Below are 19,838 nucleotides of genomic sequence, written 5' to 3'. Positions count from 1 at the left end.
TTGCTCTATGGGAAGAGACAGTGATGTGGCTTATTTTGATGCATTTTAACTAGTTTGGTGAGTGTAAGGTGTTTTAGAGGTCCCTTCTGTCTGAAAAAAGGGCTATCATGTTTTAATGAATATGTAATTTGGCCCCTTGAGAATAAAAAACCCTTACATCTTAAAACACATTTTAAGCCACCCAGTGTGACAGCCAGCCTATCCCATTCCTACAACCCTTTTCACCCAAAAACTGTTCAAGTGCCAGAGTGATTCACCAGCTTCTATTTTAGGATCATTTGGGAATACCTTTTGTGCACCTGCTTCAGCATTAAAATAAACTCTAACTAGCATTTTAACAGGATAAAAATAGAATTGGCACTTGGCTCCATTTTTCTTCTTTTGATTGGCACACTGAAGACTCCATATAATAAGATGTCATTTAGAACAAATGAGCAATTCATAATTTTTTTAAAAAAAATAACTGCTGCTGAGACTCAGGTCTGCATGAAATTCATGCCCTTTGACTTGATGGACATGTCTTCTAAATCTTTTTCATACAATAAAATCATGCATGCTGAACATTCATGTAGGGATGAAGAATGGGAAGGCAGTGGCAGGCATTTTATGTGAAAACTTTTGGGCAGGGAGGTTATAACTCTAGTGGGCTATGCAACAACAACCTGCCTGGCAAGGTAGGGCATGCCCTTGGACCCAGCAGCACTGTTGAGCTTGGAGCAGGGAGGGACCACGGCAGGAGGTTGCAGCTAGGGTTTCTCTCATGTTAATGCAGTGCAATCCTGAGGGTCCTACAATAACGCAAAATTCTTCAGAGGGAGTCCCCATGTTCAAGAGAAACAAATTAGACAAAATAAATGACATAACTCCATAATATAAATGATATGTTAGAAACTTTTTGCTAAAGCTATTCTTGATAATATATGCATTTTGAACATAGATTGGAAAATTATCCTATAATCATATTGGTATGGTAAATTTCCTACTAAGAAAAAAAAGATGTTTTAGATTAATTTGTGGCTGTGCTCGCAATACCTGCTACATGACAGTTGGAACAATATGACATTAATATTTTTTTCAGCGGTATGTTAACCATCAAGAGAACTTTGGCTTCACTTCTTGTACAACCAAAATAGAGAGGATTCGTTTATATTGCAGATGATAGCTATTTGATAGGACTCTATTGATGTTCCACATTCCTCAGGTTAACAGGATGAGGGCATGTAAAAAGGATTTTATCCATTCTTACAGTAATACATAAGAGTCTGTGTTCAGCAAAAACACTGCCTACAATGAATAAATTGCTCACTCCTTGAGCCTTGCTGCTTCAGCTCTGCAGAAATTGTTTATGGCCTAATGTGTTCTGCTGCCTATGATAAAGCCACAGCCAGTTTTGCATGATTATTGACTTACACACATCAGTATTCCTGTGTTTGGAGATTTGCTTTGCAATTCCCTTTTTTTAAAAAAAATGCCGTGCTTGTGTATCAATAACAGAAACGTGTTACATAGAAACAGCAGCAATAAACAAAACTCAATCTAATAAAACAAAAGAAATAATCAGCCTTATTTAAAATGTGAGATATTGCTTTTCATTGCAGCTTCCTTTTATAATGCAAAAATTAAGCATCTTGAAACCCCATCAATATCAGTTTCAGAAATCTGAATATATGATCAACTCTTCTATTGTAATCAAGGTGACTAAGGGATTTCTACTTCGGGGTGGGGAGTAAGTTTTGATGCCATACTGCTTTGGTTTATCCCTCATTTCTACACATTTTCTTGTGCCCTTGGTTTTGCCTCAGTTTTTTGCCTTTTTTCTGGTTCTTTTTGGACCATTTTCGCTTAGCCTTTTATTTAAAAGATACCTATTTGAAGTCACCTTTGTTCCTTGTGCATAATGTTTCTTTCAGTTTTGTTTGTTCCACCCACTAATTTCCAATCCACTTTTCAATTACTGGACTTTCACCATCAAACCACACCCTCTCTTTTCACCCCTCCCTCTCCACCCTAGGAAATGTATGGTTTCATTTTTTCTTTTCTTTTTTTTTTAAATGGAGATCTTATAGTGATATATTGCTATATCATTATAAAAGGATAGCACCATAGCCATGTATATTACTCTTCCTGGCATATCGTCAAGACCTCGAAAGTGTTTGTGCAGGTTAACAGTGAGGAGAGAACACACTGCTGGATTCCCCCCTTCCATTGTTAATGCTTTGGGTTTTTAATAGGAACCCCACTTCTCCTGGTGTGGGAAGTGAGCTGAGCGGAGCCACCTTTCCCATGGCCTGCAGGCAGCTGCTAGTACTCTTGTTTACACTAATCAACCAGCAAACCTCCTTCTTCTCTTGCCACTTCTGGGCTACACAGTTTTTCAAGCAGTTCTCTTCTCTTCCTCCTCCTTGACAATTAAAAAAAACCCAAGCCACAGTCAGCAAGGTAGAGCTGCTGCCGGTTGCCCAGTTTCAAGGTTTATAGAGAGAGTGGCCAAGGTTGATATCCCTTTATCTTTTGCTCCTTCCACCCTGGCTTTGAGCTCAACCTCTACTCAATCAGACTCACATTCCTCCTTTGCTGTCTTGCTGCTTCTCCTATCTCTTTACTCCTTTGGAATCTTTAGGAGCCCCATTTGCTTGCTTTGCTGCTAAGAAGGGGGGAACTTTTGTGAGCAGATAATATCACAATCTTATCAGGAAAGGGGGAATTATAGGTCTCCCAGCAACACGTTTCTTTTTCATCTGTCCTTCAGGGGAGAGAGATCGGATAAGATTTGAATCAAAGGTTTGAGATAATACTCATTTTCCCCTAATGTTCACTTAAACACACACAGCACTAGATGTCCTATCACTTTCTGTTTTATGGAAGGTGAGCAATAGCCCTCTTCTACTGATATTTTGATATATTGATATAGTGGATGCATGAAAAAGGGAGTGATGGTGTTATGATGCCACCGATGACAGCAACTTTGCTTGAAAATCCTGATGGAGGGTAGATATGCAGAAAACCCCTGCTCAAAACTGTTCTGATGCTTGTGGTTTGACTGCTAAGAAAAAAGGAATTATGTCAAGCATGTGGAAAACAACTAAATGCAATTCTAAGCAGAGGTACTACAATCAATGGATTGAGAATGGAGTAACTCTGCTTGGAATTGTTGGATAAACATGTGGCAGCAGTACCTCAGGGCACCTTTCACCCACTCTGGCTGTTGAGTTATCTTTAGTCCTACCTGGATGGGAAACTGTGGTGTACACCCTGGTAATTAGATTATTGCAATGTGCTCTATGTGGAGCTGCCCTTGAAGACTGTCCAGAAACTACAGTTGGTACAGAATGCTGTAGCCAAAATGTTGCCTGGAGTAGGTCACAGAGACCGTATAACTCTTGTTTCATTTGCACTGGCTCCCTATTTGCTATTGTGCCCAGTTCAAGATGCTGGTATTGACCTATAAAGTTCTATGCAGCTTGGGACCAGCATTCCTTAAGGAACCTACCCACCCACTTCAGTCATCTTCGGAGGTCTTGTCTCAGGTACTCCCACTATCTGAGGCTACAAAAGTGGCAACCAGAGAAAAGGCCATCTCTGTCATGGAGCCAAAACTTTGGAACTCCCTCCCCAGCTAGGTTTGTCTGTCTTCCTTGGTTATTGTCTTCTGCCAGCAAGTGAAGCCTTTTCTGTTTCATTTGGGATAACTCCAGTAAACTCTTACTGGCTCTTCTCCCTATTGTATCTGTATGTTTGTATGTTTTAATGTTATTGTTAAATATTTATACATAGTTTTTAAATACTGTTTTAATATTTCCAACATTTTAATGTCTGTTGTTTGCCACCCTGGAGACCCTATTTGTATGGAGAAATAGCATATAAATATTTTAAATAATAAATAAATTTGCTTACTTTGGTTGGATTGTTTCTGTGCTAATCAGAAGAACTTTTACATAATCAAATACTTTGGGCTGTTTTCAGGGTCAGTGAGGATGTAAGATACTACGCACACATACACACATCAGTGATCTAGGCTAGGTTGCAAGATTACACAAGATTATACACAAGATTATACAGTGATCTAGATGGTCTCAAATTTTGCAGTGTAGTAGTTATTATATTTATAGTCATTTATCAAGAAATATTTTGTGTGATCAAAGAAGCACACAGACAGTATCAGTTTCAAAGTGAGAACTTTTATTACGAAACTGTTTCCCAAATTATATTTCAGAAGCCAGTGCTCATGAACACAGAACTACTTTCCATTGTATTGCCATTAGAAAGTGCCATTGCACATCTCTTTCCACCAGTCTCTTCCCTACAGCCCCTAGAAAACAGAGGTATGACTGTTAACTGGTACACACGGAAAGCCAGACAGTGCATGCATTTGTAATGTTTCCTTTACCATTTACTAACTGATGAATTCATATTTGCTTTGGAGTTTTATTGAAAACTGCTCACTCATTCTCTTCTACTGCTCTCTCCCCTCTCTATAAAATGAATTATCCTTGTTCAGGTTCCTATCACTATGGTGCATTTACTATATTTGTGCTTTCACAGAGTTAGTGAGCGAGAGGCCGCATTAGAAGCAGCCTTAAGGTTGCTGCAACAGTTCTACCTGGATTTGGAAAAGTTCCTTGCCTGGCTTACAGAAGCAGAGACCACTGCTAATGTCCTGCAGGATGCTACACACAAAGAGAGAATACTGGAGGATGCCCAAGGGGTTCGAGACCTCATGAAACAATGGCAGGTAAGCCGTGTGATTGAAATTATAGAATTTTTTTATTATAGGAAGGGATATGCTCACATTTGACATTGAGAAGAATTTTAAAAAGTGTAGTGTGTGAGTGTGTGTTAGTGATGATAAATTGCTTAAAGCTAAGAAAGCACACTTCTTAAAATTCTGTATTTTATATAGAAGAATATAGAGAACATAAAACATACTTTTTATTTACGCTCTCATTCGGGGGAACAGTATTATATCAATATATGGCAATACTAAGTATTCAAGCACTAGGTGGAGGCAGAAAGCTGAATAGTCTTTTGCTAGCAGATATTTTATGTTATAGGACAAATAATTGGAACAGATTCTTAAGGGACCATCACCATCACCATGAGTTTATCATATGTTTTTGTACTTTTTACAATACTATAAATGTCTAGATTTTTTCTAATTTTTTAATCAGAACTAGTTCAATTTTCTTTATCATTTCCATGTACCAATACCAGAACATGCTGATGAGTTAAAATTATACTGTGTATGTATGTGCCATCTATGGCAACTCCAGCCAAAAAATGTTCAAGGCAAGTGAGAAGCAGAGGTGATTTCCATTGTGAAATAGATTCTTAATGGACATTACCATATACGAGTATATCATATGTTTTTATACTTATTGCAGTACTATAAGCAAGATCTGATGATGTCTAGTTATACCATATAGTAATACCATACCATTCCACATCCTAAAATTGCACTAGTTACTGAAAATTACGGAAACTTTTTTCTCCCTGTTGGAAGCAACATATAACAAAGGCTGTTTCAGAATACCTCATTATTTTCAGATGAGTGTCAATCATATATTGAGTCATCAGATTTTATGGAAAGCTTTTATGTATTTGTTTGCTTGTTTGTTTATTTATATTATTTATAGTCCACCTTTCTCACTGAGTTTCAAGGTGAGTTACACAGTCTGAGTCAGTACAGTCAATTTAAAAGATATTTCAGTAAATAATGTAATTGGGTATATAAATACAAATTTGCAGAACTTTAAAATGTGTAGGAATCTAATACATAGTTAATACATAGTTTTGGAACACACCGATCTAAGCCCAGGAAACCTTGATTGGCAGCTCTGTCAGCCAAACAGAGAGTGCCTACTAACGTTTCCTATATAAGAGGAAGCGCGCAAAGTGCGGCTTCAGTTTGTGGGCAGGAGTGCAAGTTAGCAACTGCTTGCTGTGGAAGTTTTTCTTTTGCATTGCCCATTGCGAGAGCAGCTTGTGCCTTAACAAGGAGCTTTGGGGCTTTGGATGCAAGAGGGCTTACTCTTCTCTCCTTTTCTGTTTAATTTTTTTCGCCTTTCTTGCTTGCTTAGTGAGAGCACTTTTTAAAAATCCTTTTACCATGCTATTGGGTTACTCTGATTTCTTTCCCATTTCAAATCCTTGGGTTCTTGGGCTCTTATTTGCTTTTGGGTTCCTGGTGGGTTCTATTGTGCTCTGACCCCACCCACTCACAGACCCGCAGTGGGTGCAGGGCAGCTTATGGGCTTTTTGCTTGAGTTCTTTCTTTCCACTTTCTTCCCACTTTCTTTCCTGGCTTTTGAGGAGCAGGGGTGGGGTGGGGCTGCTATTGGGCTCTGTGAAACACCCACTCTCAGACGACCTGCAGTAAGCTTTCGAGGCTGCTTGCTTGAGTTCTTTCAAAGCCTTTCTTTCCCCAAACAGTATGCCCCTCTTGAGGTGCTTTCTTTCCTGGCTTTTGAGGTCCTGGTGGGAGCTATTGGGCTCTCTGCGGCCCGATGGGGAGATTTCTGTCCCCCCCACCCAGACTCTCCTTCCTCCCAGAATCACCTCTGTCCTATCCTGTCCTGTTCTGTCGAGGGCTGTTCCTGTGTGCCCAAAAGAAATCCATTCCCTCCGCCCCCAATTTAACCTCCTCTCCAAGATTGTCTCTGTCCTTGTGTCCTTTCTAGGAGGCTTCCTCCTGCTGTCTCCCCCCCCCCAAATGACTGTCCCCTCAAAGAGTCCTCCTTTCCCGCCCCGTTCCAGCCCCATAGCAGGTTTTTTGCTGCCAGGAAGGGGATGTACTAAAACGAATTACAGGATTGCCCATTGGAAATCATGGGAGGCAGGAATGCCAATTTACTTGCATGGGCTTTATTGAAATACATTACAGCAAAAGCGGGGGGGGGGAGAAAATGTGGAATGGATTTTCCAGAAAGATCTCTAGGCCCAGATAAACTATACAGGGACTGGAAAGATAGGCCCCACAGTGCAATGACAGCCCCTGGAAATAGATGAAGGGCTCTGGGACTGCAATGAAAGGCCCCTGAGTGGAGTGACAGCCCCTGGTATTCTTGGTGTTTGGGGGGGCCATCAGTGGGAGAGCTTCTAGTGTCCCTTCCCCACTGGCAGACCTCCTGAGGACACCTGGTTTTTTGGCCCCTGTGTGACACAGAGTGTTGGACTGGACGGGTCATTGGCCTGATCCAACATGGCTTCTTTTATGTTCTTATGTTCAAAACCCCTCTGGGACTGGAATGGCATGCCTCTGAGTAAAAAGACGGTCCCTGGGAGTAACAGAAGGCATCTGGGAGTGGAATGACAGGCCCTTGAGTGGAATGACAGTCCCTGGGTGATGCTCTGTATTTTTGGTGTTGGGGGGAAGGCAATCAGTGGGAGGACTTCTAGTGTCCCTTCCCCACTGACAGGCCTCCTGATGACACCTGGATTTTTTGGTCCGTGAAAATCAACAGACCACAGACCAGCGGTCCATGGCCGATTCCCGGTCCATGCCCATCTCTATTTAGGACCAAGTTCAAAATTACATATTTTACTTCCTTGATGATATCATTTTATTTTCTTTGTATTATAACTGCTGTGTACGAAACCATGTACAAAAGTGCATCGTTTATTAGAACTGACAATATCATGAAAGTTCAAGTGATTTACAGTTTCATACTGCTTCCTGAGGATCACCCCCCCAATAAAAAAACACCCTTATAGTTACTAAGAGGAGTAGTATAATTATGTGTTACTTTTATTATCTAATTTAAATACATCAAGGGCTCCCAATGAGTCTTGAATTGATACATGCCCATATTAAATAATGAACTTTACTTTCTGTTTTAGTACTTGTGGTGATGTGAAATCTCAGCTGTGTTAATTACCCTTGTGGGTTTGTGGTAGTAATTATATCTGACATTGCCTTGCAGTTCTGTAATATTAAATGTAATTCTGAAATTGGCATAGATTTATCCTGTTATTATATCAATGTAATCATTATAAATTAAACCTGTAGATCAATTTAATTAGATGTTGGTATCTTTTTGAAATTTAACAAAGCAAGAGTGAATGTGACAACTACTATCATTATTTGAAGTAATAACCTGAGAGTATCTCAGTTTCTAAAACACCTTCCTTGGCTAAAAAGTTCAGGACTTTGATAAAAATTCTATATATAAATAAAATATTTTGGCTCCCAGAGTAAGAAGAATAATTTCAAAGGATATATTCATTCCCTGAAAATGGAGGAACAGGTCACAGCGGTTGTCAGGTCTTTTTTCCACCTGCGGCAGACCAGGCAACTTGTCCCTTACCTGTCTACCTGTGACTTAACTACAGTGATCCAGGCAACGGTCATCTCTAGGTTAGATTACTATAACTCGCTCTACGCGGGCCTACCCTTGAGCCTGACCCGAAGATTACAGCTGGTGCAAAATGCAGCAGTGCGCATCATTATGAAAGACCAAATAGGGTGCATATTACACCAATATTGCGCGAGCTGCATTGGTTGCCAGTGCAGCATCGGAGCAGGTTCAAGGTCTTGGTATTGACCTATAAGGCCCTGTGTGAACTGGGGCCAGCGTAACTGAGGGACCGTCTCTTCCCATATATTCCCCAGAGGACCCTCTGATTGGGAGGAAAGCAATTGTTATCAGTCCCTGGCTCCAAGGAGGCCTGCCTGGCCTTGACTAGAGCCAGAGCTTTCTCAGTCCTGGCTCCTACCTGGTGGAATGCTCTGTCTGCTGAGAACAGGGCCTGGAAGGATCTGCTATCTTTCCGCTGGACCTGTAAGACAGAGTTGGTCCACCAGGCTTATGGCTGAGGCTGGGCCTCCGCTGGCTGGAGGTTACAACATCTACCCCCCTCCCTGTGAAAGCTGCCCACCACTGTTCTTAAGTTTTTGCTATATTCAGTTGTACCACACAATACCAGGACACCACTATAACGAATGTACATATATTCCTATCCACATGTAAAAGTGCAAAGTGCAAAGTGCGATGTGTTCAAATATATACAATACAGAAATACACAGTATAATCATATACAGCACATATGTTATTCAAACAAGTCTTTACAGTCCGTATAGTTCCTTGCTTTCATTTAAAGTGCAACATGCAAAAAAATTTTTATATGGAAGCCCATGGAGAGAGTCGTGGAAGATGTAATAACATTCCCAGTCCCAAAATTCAAGATTTGTCCAACAACGCCGATGGGGATGTGCAGGCAATTGTCATTAACCCGTTTCGTGAGAGAACTCACTTCATCTTGGGCATACAAAAATTCAGACTGGATACACTGTAAGTGTAAAATAAAATGAATTACACAGCCAAAATAAATCACAATTAGCAATATATACACAATACACAATACAATGACTTTTTACTTACAGAAAATTGCAAGAACCAAACTCATTCTCTGAGGGCTTGAGAAGAAGGTGGTGTTAACGGACTCATGATTGAATAAACAGCAACTGTGTATATAACTCAATTTGGGGCCGAATCAATCAATGTACTAACTAGAGCCAGCTGGAGGGTACTGAGTCATGAAACAACTTGCAGCCCAAGTTGCCAATTTTCATAGAAAGCAAGAGTACATAATCTCCATGTTAAATCCATACGGTGTCAAAGTGTTAAGTTGAAAAATCCACTTGGATTCCAACCGCATAAGTAATTTACCTATATCCCCTGTATGAGGGCAATCCAAATGTTCAATGACTGAAACCCTGAAATCATGGTATAAGTGATTACACTGTTGAAAATGTCCAACCAGGGGTGCTTCTATCACTCCATTCCTAATCCTCGATAGATGTTCCTGAATTCTTATCCTAAGGGGGCGGGTGGTACTACCTATATAGAGCAAGGGACACTGGCATTGGATAATGTAAACTACATTCGATGATTTGCAATTTGTGAATTTGTTGCTGGGAACGGAACGGGTCGTTATTATCCCACCATATGCCCACATACATTGCAATTGCCACAAGCATGATGGCCCCTGGGCATAGTAGTGCGTGGAGAGGTTGCAGAATATTCGGACCTGATCACGATGTCCCGAATGGACCTGGTCCGTCTGAAACCAACCGCCAGTCCCGAGGCACAACCACGAACGTCAGATAAAAGATGCCAATGCTGCCTAATAATGGAGGTGATTCTGGGGGCTAAAGGAGTATAGTCCAGTCCCCATTTGATCCTGTCATCAAAACTCCTCACTCTGGGGGTCAATAGACTATCCCTTTCCAATACATCTGAACGTGCTCTCGCCCTCTCAATAACCTGTCTGGGGTAGCCCCTCGCTGCAAAGTTCTCCCCCAGCTCCCTGCGTCCAATCTTGTAAAAATATGGGTTAGTAGAGTTACGCTTTATCCTCAGGAATTGGCCCAAGGGAATGTTATCCCGCAAATTTCGTGGATGAAATGACCGGTAGTGAAGATAGGAACAGCGGTCCGTGTGTTTCTTAAAGGGACGCACCGCCAATCTGTTGTTTTTTTCTCTGTAGATGGTCACATCTAGATAGTCTATACTATCAGTACTACCGGTCCACGTGAACTGAATTGCCGGATGCCAAGAATTGAACCAATTACCCAATTCCTCAGCACACCCTTCTTGTCTTAGGACAACAATGACGTCATCTATGTACCGCCTGTAACAAAGGATCTGATCCTTGAAAGGGTTGTTGTGCTCATTAAATACCCTATTAGTTTCCAAGGCGGACATAAAAATGTTTGCAATGCTGGGGGCAGCCGCACACCCCATGGCTACCCCCTGCAACTGAAAGTAGAAAACATCATTGAACTTAAAGAAGTTCTTTTCCAATATAATGTCCAACAAGTTAAGAAGAAAGTGAGTGGACGGCTTTTGCACGTCTCGTGAGAGAAGGGCATCCTGTATCACGTTCCTCGCCTCCTCGTGAGGAATGGAAGTATATAGGGACTTAACGTCAAGGGACATAAGGTACACTGAGGGAGGGATATCTAGGGATTCGATCAAAGAAATTAAAGACATGGTGTCTTTAAGATAAGCTGGCGTGCTGGTAACCAGAGGCTGCAGAAAATAATCCAAATACCGTGGCAATGGTTCCAGAACCGAATTGGAACCGGAAACAATTGGGCGTCCGGGGGGAGGATGCCCTGGCTTGTGAATTTTAGGCAATATGTAGAAGACAGGTGTTCTAGGACTTGGGTTAATGAGTGCATCCCTAGTTCTCATGTCTATCTCATTGTCCACTAACCCCTCATCCAGGACGATCTTAATGAGGCGTTGAATATGCGGTGTCGGGTTGTGAGACACGCGCCTATATTCGGACCCCGTGTCCAATTGCCTAATACATTCTTGGACGTAATCCTTTGTGTCCTGTATGACAATACCTCCCCCTTTGTCCGCAGTTTTAATTACTATATCTTTATCATTTCTAAGCGTCTGCAACGCCTCCCATTCAGACCTAGAAAGATTGTAACGCTTGTAAATTCTGCCAGATTCCAATTTGGATATATCCCTTAGCACCACCTTCTCAAAACTATCTATCATGATATCAGATGTACTGGGGCAAAAAGAGGATTTGTAAGTAATACCCTTGGGCACGGGGGGATCCCCCGGCCCGAAAAGATGTCTAAGTCTAATCAACCGTATCAATTTGAAAAAGTCTACTCTTGTGCGAAAAGCATTATACTGTGGGGTAGGGACAAATCCCATGCCTTTATTGAGTGCTGATGTTTCAGATGGAGTGAGAGTCCTAGAGGATAGATTAAAAACTAGGTTCTCTTGTATGGACGTTTGTGGCGGTTGTAACCCCTGCCTAAAAAAGTTGAAGGTCTCATAGGTACATTGCGGGACCTAAGATTGCGAGTACTAGAGCCCTCATCTCCCGATGTATCTGTTTCTGAGGGTTCTGTTGTCTCAAATTCAGAATTCCCTGTAATATTTTTGGCCCATGAAACTCTTTTGCGTGGCCTCATAAAGGTATCCTCTTTCCACTGGTAAATTCTACCAGTGGTGTAATCCCTCCTGTCTCGTTCAAATTTCCTGACCTTCAACTCCTTAAGTTTCTCCTTGCTCTCAGCAATATGCCGGGCAATCTCCTTGGTTCGTGCATCAAACTCGGCTTGGGAAACTTTGGACTTCAATTCCATTCCCACCTTGTCGATGTCAACAGACAAAGTGTCCACCTGGGCGTTGGAAGTTTTAATTAGACACTTTTCAAGCCACTTCCCCAAATGCAGTTAGGAAAGTGTGAGTGCATTTACAGTGAAAAACTGACCGGATCTGGAAGATTTAAGGATCCCCATTCTTTTGTCATTTTTGCTCTCTTTACAGTTCCCTCTAAGAAGCAGTAACTTTAGAGGTTTTTTACACATCTGATACATGACCCTGTGCATTTCTTTGGAAGGCTGTTGAAATTTCATTTAAATGTGTTCTTCCTTTTTTTAAAAAAGTTTTCACTCGTATGCAACTTTATGTTACTAGAAATGTGCAATATCTGTCTATCATGATTTGATTTTTGCAGTAAAAGCACAGACGTATTCTGAGAATTCTCCAAAGCTTGCAGGTCCACATGGAATATTCTGTGCACGTGGAAAATGGGCATTCTGAGGCTGTTTGAACTGTATTTTTTAACAGCCATTTACTTTTTAACTTTTGTATGGCTGTGGAAACCCAAGTTGGATCTGGGGAACGCAAACCGAACACTTTAAAAACCTGCATGTTTAGCTTGACTGTTGCCAAGTAGGCCCCCTCTCCTGCTTTAAGGCCTGCCATGAACTGTGTTAAAGTTTCCTGCGTTGCTGCTTTACTGCTACACCAAGATTGCCCTGCATGTGTGTGCTCTAATACACATGTCAGTTTCCTGCCTGCTTGTTGATTACCTTGCTGCTACAATAGACTGTGTTAGTTTCCTGACACCATGCCTGGATAACTGCACAAAGGACTTTCTTCCTGGGCAACCCTGCCTAGAGCTATATCTGAACCTCCCAGTGTGTGTTTGGACTTTATTACAAGTGTGCCCCGTGCCTGCACTGCCATCCGCCACGGACCGTGCCTGTTCCTTGCTATGGACTGTGTTTTACGTGCTGTTCCCCCTGCCTCCATGGAAGCCTGCCTCATCTGGGCCCAAGCTGCTGTTAGGAGCCGGCGCCTGCCAGGGAAACCTCCAGCGAGCCTGGCCAGGCGCTCCCTGGTCAGTTCCCGCCTGGATCCTCCCGCGGGTCAGGCCCCGAGCTTGCCCTCGCTACCGGGTAGCCTGCTAACCAGCCCCTGCCATGCCCCGCCGGCGACTATGTTCTTAGGCAGCCAGAAGACCAAGAGGAGAAGCCTGCTTTGGGAAGCCATTTCGGAGAAGCGGACACACCATGTCCGCAGCGAGAGAACCTCGCCCCACTTTGCATATCCTAGGAGACGCCCCGGAGAAGAAGCTAAGTGCCGACCATCCCAAGCACTTAAAGAATACATCTCAAAGAAACCTCCGCATTCCAGAGCTGATGACATCAGGGCAAGCCCTGTCCACTGGAACATCCTTTTAACACGCTCGGATCTCCCCCTCCCTCCTTTGTCCCCTCTTCCTGAGGTGTCACTATAACACAATCAGATTCCTAAAGTGGCCCATCTAAGCCATTCAGTAACCCATTAAAACCTTTGTTTTAATCCGTGAGAACCACCAAGTACAGCACCAGCCCCAGGGTACGTTTTGGGGTATTTAAGCTGGTCCCTCCGACCACATGGTGCGTACGCCATTCCTATCCAGACCCCCCTTGCTGTCCCTCTGTGGATCCATTGCTGGCATTGGACCACCTCGCTGTTGTGTCTCTGCTCCACTTCAGGATTGTGAGTATTTCCCTTATCATCGTGGGTACCTGCTCATGCAACCGTCTCTGTATTTCTTACTCTGCATTTCCTAGTTCTTGTATGCTCTCTTGTATGTATGTGCAAGTTCAGGCTTACGCCACACTATTAGTAAAGACACGTGTTTATTGAATCTATTCGTAGTCTGCCTCTTTGTCACTAGAGTGTCTGGAATTGGGACCTCCGTAAACGTTGGTTAGATCCGCGCTAATTTTAGTTCCAGACTGCTGCGCTAATTTCCCCATTTAAAAAAGAGCAGTTCTGGTAACATGACCCTTAGACTGCTGAGTGGGAGAGGGGGAATTGAGAATCAACTGAAGACTCTAGTAGTTGTTATGGAGAGAAATAATCTAACTACTGAGGGGATAAGTGTTAGAAGTCTGGCTCAAGTGGAACAGACTGGATATTTGCTAATATTTCTTAAGAAAAGTAGTCTTACTCCAGAAGTGGCTATATGCCTGAACTGTGCTAACTGTGGGGGCTGGCTCAGTTGAAGAAATCCTAAAGTCGGAGCAACTGGAATGACAGGAGTCCAGTTGATGACTGGAACTGTGTCTGTACAAGTTAAAGGGGAATTTAAATGCTGAAGGAATGATCATGTAAGAGTTTATCAGTGCAATCCTAAGCAAAGTCAAACAGAAACAGAATGGTACAATTCTGTTTGGGATTGCAATGTATACATTAAGAAATAACCTTAAACTTGCTTAGGAAAAATATAACATGGACAGCACCTAACGATTTAAATATATATATCTAAATGGCCTCTGCTTTAGCAAGCCCATGGTAGCAAAAGTTAAACATTAAGAAAGCTGTCTGCATATTCAAAAGAATGTAGATTTTATATTTGTGCTTTGAATGAAGCCTGTTTTGTTAACAATAATCCATAAAAAGTCTCAAAAGTGAAGTCTGCATAAAAACAGCCTCCTGAAACAGCTCTATAATATCGTGTAAAAGAGTGCTCTGATTTTAACACTGCAAGCCAGCAAATTCAGAATATAAATGGGCTCCTGTTTTATGCATGACGGTTCTATTCTGAGAATAAAGCTTTCCTTAACATAAGGAACCCCCTTCAGCAGTACAATAGTCACAAAGCATAGCAACAATTTCTGCAGCAATAATGATTCTTTAACACTCTTGGGATGTAAAAAGCACGAGGCCATTTCTAAGAAGTTTTCATAAAATGCATATTTTTCAGCTTAAATTCACCCAGAGGAGTCTATTTATTAAAACATGTAAAAGAAAGATACTAACATCTGTATTTTCCTTTTTTAAAAACCCAAATTGACTCATATTTAGATAGAAGCATGGCACTGCATATTGATAAAGGAAACTAGCCTTTAAAAGGCCATCCTCACATTTTCTGCCTTTTCCTGCATCATAAGATAAACCTATATTAAAGCTCCATGGAATGATCCCACCTTTCTAATAAAATAAAAACTCAATCTGAATTTCTGCTTATAATAAAGACTCGTAGGAAGCAATTCTAAGAAGGGCAGTTCAGAAGTGGACTTCCGGTTTGGGATTCATGGAGGTCTAACGCAGCTCCATTTGCGGAGCTGACCGGACTGCCGTTTTAACCGGCCGGAGGGGTGAAAATAACCCGCGGCCGACTGCTCTCAGGCGGGGAGCAGGCAAAGAACGCTCAAGACCCTAGGGTGAGCTAGATCTCGGATGAGGGGGGGCTCTACTCAAGGAGTCTCCCCCCCAATCCTTGAGGTCCCACCTTGCGACGGGTCGGCTATAATCTCTGCGGCAGTTCTGGGGCCAATTCGGCTGGCATAAGACCTACATACCCAAGCTTCGATCGGGGAGGGAAGTCGAGAGGAGAATTTAAGATCGAAACAGCGATTACAACCCGAGAAAGTTGAAGAGAAGGTAAAGATCGCTATCTCTTGAAACGGGACAGATTGATAAAAACAGAGAGGAAAGAAAGTAGATTTTTAAACTGCAACAGACTAGTGAAAAGGAGGTGAAGACTCGGCAGGAGTTGTATTTTAAAAGAGACTAAATTTAAAGAAGTTATTGCAAAAATCGGACTATTGTTTTGAATACCTGTGGTTTTGGAGCTGTGGGAAAAAGACACCATCGCGAGACCTGCTGTGGGAAGACGGGAGACAGGAAGTGCGTAACAACAATAGAGTGGCTGGAGGGAAGCGGCCCTTGCCGACGGACAGGAAGTAGGGAATCACCATTTTTGAAAAGGGAAGGGTCGCGGCTTCAGCGGAAGAGGAAGTAGGCCATCTTGGATTACAATAACATAGAGAAACCATAGAGAAAAGACGCCCGACATTTTGGATACAAAAAATTAATTTTGGCAAAGATTGGGACATTTGAAAAAAAGGAAAACGTTTAAACATACGCCACGGAGCTAAGGAAGAGAGCAGATTCGTGGGAGCGAGCTAAAGCAAGCCCCACGATGTCGAAAAAAGAGTGGCAATCGGCAATAGAAAATTTGGACAAAAAGCTTATAGACATGATGAAAGAACTTAAGGACACGAAATTGGAGCTTATTAAAGAGGTCAAAGAAGTTACACAGACAGTAAAGTCGGAGCTGTCAGAAGTGAAAAAAGGCGTGGAAACGATTAGTAGTGAATTACAAGGAACGCAGCAGAGAGTTAAAACAGTAGAAGACGCGATGGAGAATTTAATAGAAACGCAACAAACAGAGATGAGACTGGTGAAGGGGAGGATGTCAGTTGCAGAAACTAAACACATGGAGAAGCAGCTTCGTTTTCGTGGTCTGCCAGAAGTGGAAGGGAAGTCAGCGCAAGAACAGATGACTGAGGTGTTGGCTGATTACCTGGGGAAGGAGGAGGAGGAAATTGTGGCTATCCTAGATGTGGCGTACCGTGTGAACTCGAGAATTGCAACCCAGAGGAAACTACCAAGGGATGTGATTGTGCAGTTTACAACTAGAAACATGAAAGAGAGGATTGTGACAAAACAATTTCAAGATCCATTGGAGATTGATGGCAAGACGATTATCATAATGAAGGAACTGCCCAGATCAGTGTTACTGGACAGGAAAAAATATAGAGTGCTAATTCAAACTTTGAAGGACATGAATATCAGATACAGATGGGAGTTACCGGAAGGAGTGTCCTTTGAGTTTGGAGGGGCAAAAAAACGCATCAGATCTGAGCGGGAGATGGAGAGATTTATCAAGGACAATGAAAAAGACTTACCAACAAAACCATGAATATGGAGTGTAATGTATTATCTTGGAATGTAAATGGACTAAACTCACCGAATAAGAGGAAAAATATTTTTCATTGGCTACTAAAACAAAAATGTGATATTGTTTGTTTGCAGGAGACCCATATTAGAAAACAGGATGTAAAATATTTAAAATCTGGAAAATTGGGCAAAGAATTTGTAGCGGCCTCTAACAAGAAAAAAAGAGGAGTGGTGTTGTACATAAAAGAGGAGCTGCAGCCAAAATTTGTTATGAGAGATGTGGAAGCTAGATTTGTAGCGGTGGAATGTAATTGGAATTTAAAGAGAGTGTTGGTAGTCGGACTTTATGCACCTAACGGTGCAAAGGAAAGCTTCTTTGAGGATTTAAGGAAGCATTTAGACGATCTTGTATATGACCAGATAATTCTTGCTGGAGATTTTAATGGAGTGACAGATTTGGAACTAGATAAAAAGACTACAACAGCACAAAAGAAAAGAGGACTATTGCCAAAGCTTTTTTTTTAGTTGATTCAACAAGAGACTCTCGAAGATGTATGGAGGAGAGAATATCCTAAAACCAAACAGTTTACTTTTTATTCTGCAAGGCATCTTACATTATCAAGAATTGATATGATCTGGGCCTCAAAGGACTTAGTGTTATGGACTAAGGAGGTAGAAATAATGCCGATGGTAGGCTCAGATCACAATCCAATTATGTGGAAATTTGGAAAAAGGAGAAAAAGGAAAGCCTGGAGAATAAATGAGGACTTGCTACAGGAAAGTGAAAATATGGAAATATTGAGAAGAGAGACAAAGTTTTTTATACAATATAACGTGAATAAAGAAGTACCAACCAGTAAAGTTTGGGACGCGTACAAGGCGGTTGTAAGGGGCATACTAATGGACTTAAATGGCAGAGCAAGGAAAAAGAAAGAGGAGAAAAGACAAGAGATTGAGGAGAAAATAAAGGCCAAAGAAATACAGTTAAAAAAGAGACCAGGGAAAAAGAAAATACATCAGGAAATTAAAATTCTTCAAGAACAGTTAACAGCAATGAGTAATAAAGAATTGGAGTGGAACCTTAAAAGACTGAATCAAAAAGCTTTTGAGGGTGCTAATAAACCTGGGAAATATTTGGCATGGCAATTGAAGAAGAAAAGGGAAAAGAAAATAATAAATAAAATCTGTGAAGAAAATAAAACGTACCTGGAGCAGACTACCATTAGTAGAGCCTTTTATAAATTTTATGCTAAGCTGTATAATAAAAAAGAAGTAACCAAAGAATCAATAGCATCATATTTGGAGAAAACCAAACTTCCAGAGATCTCGGAAGCTTGGAGAAATAAGTTGAATAGTGAAGTAACTGATGAGGAAATAAGTAAGGCAATACAATCTGCAAATCTAGGAAAGGCGCCAGGGCCAGATGGACTTACGGCTAAATTTTATAAGACAATGGCCAACGAACTGGCACCATTCCTAAAAGAGGTGATGAACGGAGTTTTTAGGGATCAAAGAATTCCAGACACTTGGAGCGAAGCGAATATATCATTGATCCCAAAAGAGGGCCAAGATTTGACTAACGTGAAAAATTACAGACCTATATCACTACTTAACAATGATTATAAAATTTTTACGAAAATATTGGCGGAGAGACTGAAGGGGTGGCTCTCGGAAGTCATAGAGGAGGAACAAGCAGGCTTTTTGCCAGACAGACAAATAAGAGACAATTTAAGGACAGTGATCAATGCTATTGAATATTATGATAAGCGTTGTGACAAAGAGGTTGGTTTCTTCTTTGTAGACGCTGAAAAAGCGTTTGACAATTTAAACTGGGATTTTTTGTTTGCCACTATGGAAAAGCTACAATTGGGAGAAAGATTCATCAGAGCAATTAAAGAAATTTATAGAGACCAGACTGCAGCAATTGTAGTGAATGATGAACTGACCAAGAAATTGACGATTAGTAAAGGAACAAGACAAGGTTGCCCGTTATCTCCATTGTTGTTCATTTTAGTATTGGAGATTCTGATGATACAAATACGACAAGACGAGGAAATACGAGGAATAAAAATAAAGGACTATTCATACAAGGTTAGAGCATTTGCAGATGACATAATGTTAATTGTAGAAGATCCATTGGAGAACATGCCAAAAGTGATAGACAAGATCAAGGAGTTTGGTGACTTGGCAGGTTTCTTCATTAACAAAAAGAAGTCAAAGATATTATGTAAAAACATGACTAAGCAGAAACAACAATTGTTAATGGAAACAACGGACTGTGAAGTAACTAGTAAGGTGAAATATTTGGGAGTTGAGCTGACTGCAAAAAATATAGATTTGTTCAAGAATAATTATGAAAAATTATGGACTCAGATAGAGAGAGACTTGATCAAATGGAATAGACTGAATTTGTCATGGTTGGGCAGGATTGCAGCAGTTAAGATGAATGTGTTACCAAGAGTAATGTTTTTGCTACAGACAATACCAATCATCAGAGACTCTAAACAATTTGAAAAATGGCAGAGGAAAATATCAGATTTTGTTTGGGCAGGCAAGAAGCCTCGAGTGAAAGTAAAAGTTCTACAAGATGCAAAGGAAAGAGGCGGAATGCAACTGCCCAACCTGAGACTTTACCATGATGCAATCTGCCTAGTTTGGTTAAAAGAGTGGATGACATTAAAGAATAAGAAACTATTAGCCCTAGAGGGATATAAAAAAATTTTTGGATGGCACGCATACCTATGGCATGACAAAGTAAAGGTCAACTCGATGTTCCTGCATCATTTTGTAAGGAGAAGTTTATATACAATCTGGAAGAAGTACAGAATTTACCTACAAGAA

General features: G+C 41.3%; 1 protein-coding gene across 1 annotated transcript in view; it reads left to right on the top strand.

Moving 5' to 3' along the window:
• DMD (dystrophin) overlaps window positions 1-19,838 on the top strand; it is a 2,144,806-nt gene that overhangs the window by 1,667,170 nt on the left and 457,798 nt on the right. The window contains exon 54 of the mRNA XM_054973282.1: window positions 4,543-4,732. Coding sequence (XP_054829257.1) covers window positions 4,543-4,732 — 190 coding nt within the window. The remainder of the gene's footprint in view (window positions 1-4,542; window positions 4,733-19,838) is intronic.

This window comes from Eublepharis macularius, chromosome 3, assembly GCF_028583425.1.
Source record: "Eublepharis macularius isolate TG4126 chromosome 3, MPM_Emac_v1.0, whole genome shotgun sequence".
NCBI classification, from domain to species: Eukaryota; Metazoa; Chordata; class Lepidosauria; order Squamata; family Eublepharidae; genus Eublepharis; species Eublepharis macularius.
This window is presented reverse-complemented; position numbering and strand designations above follow the sequence as displayed.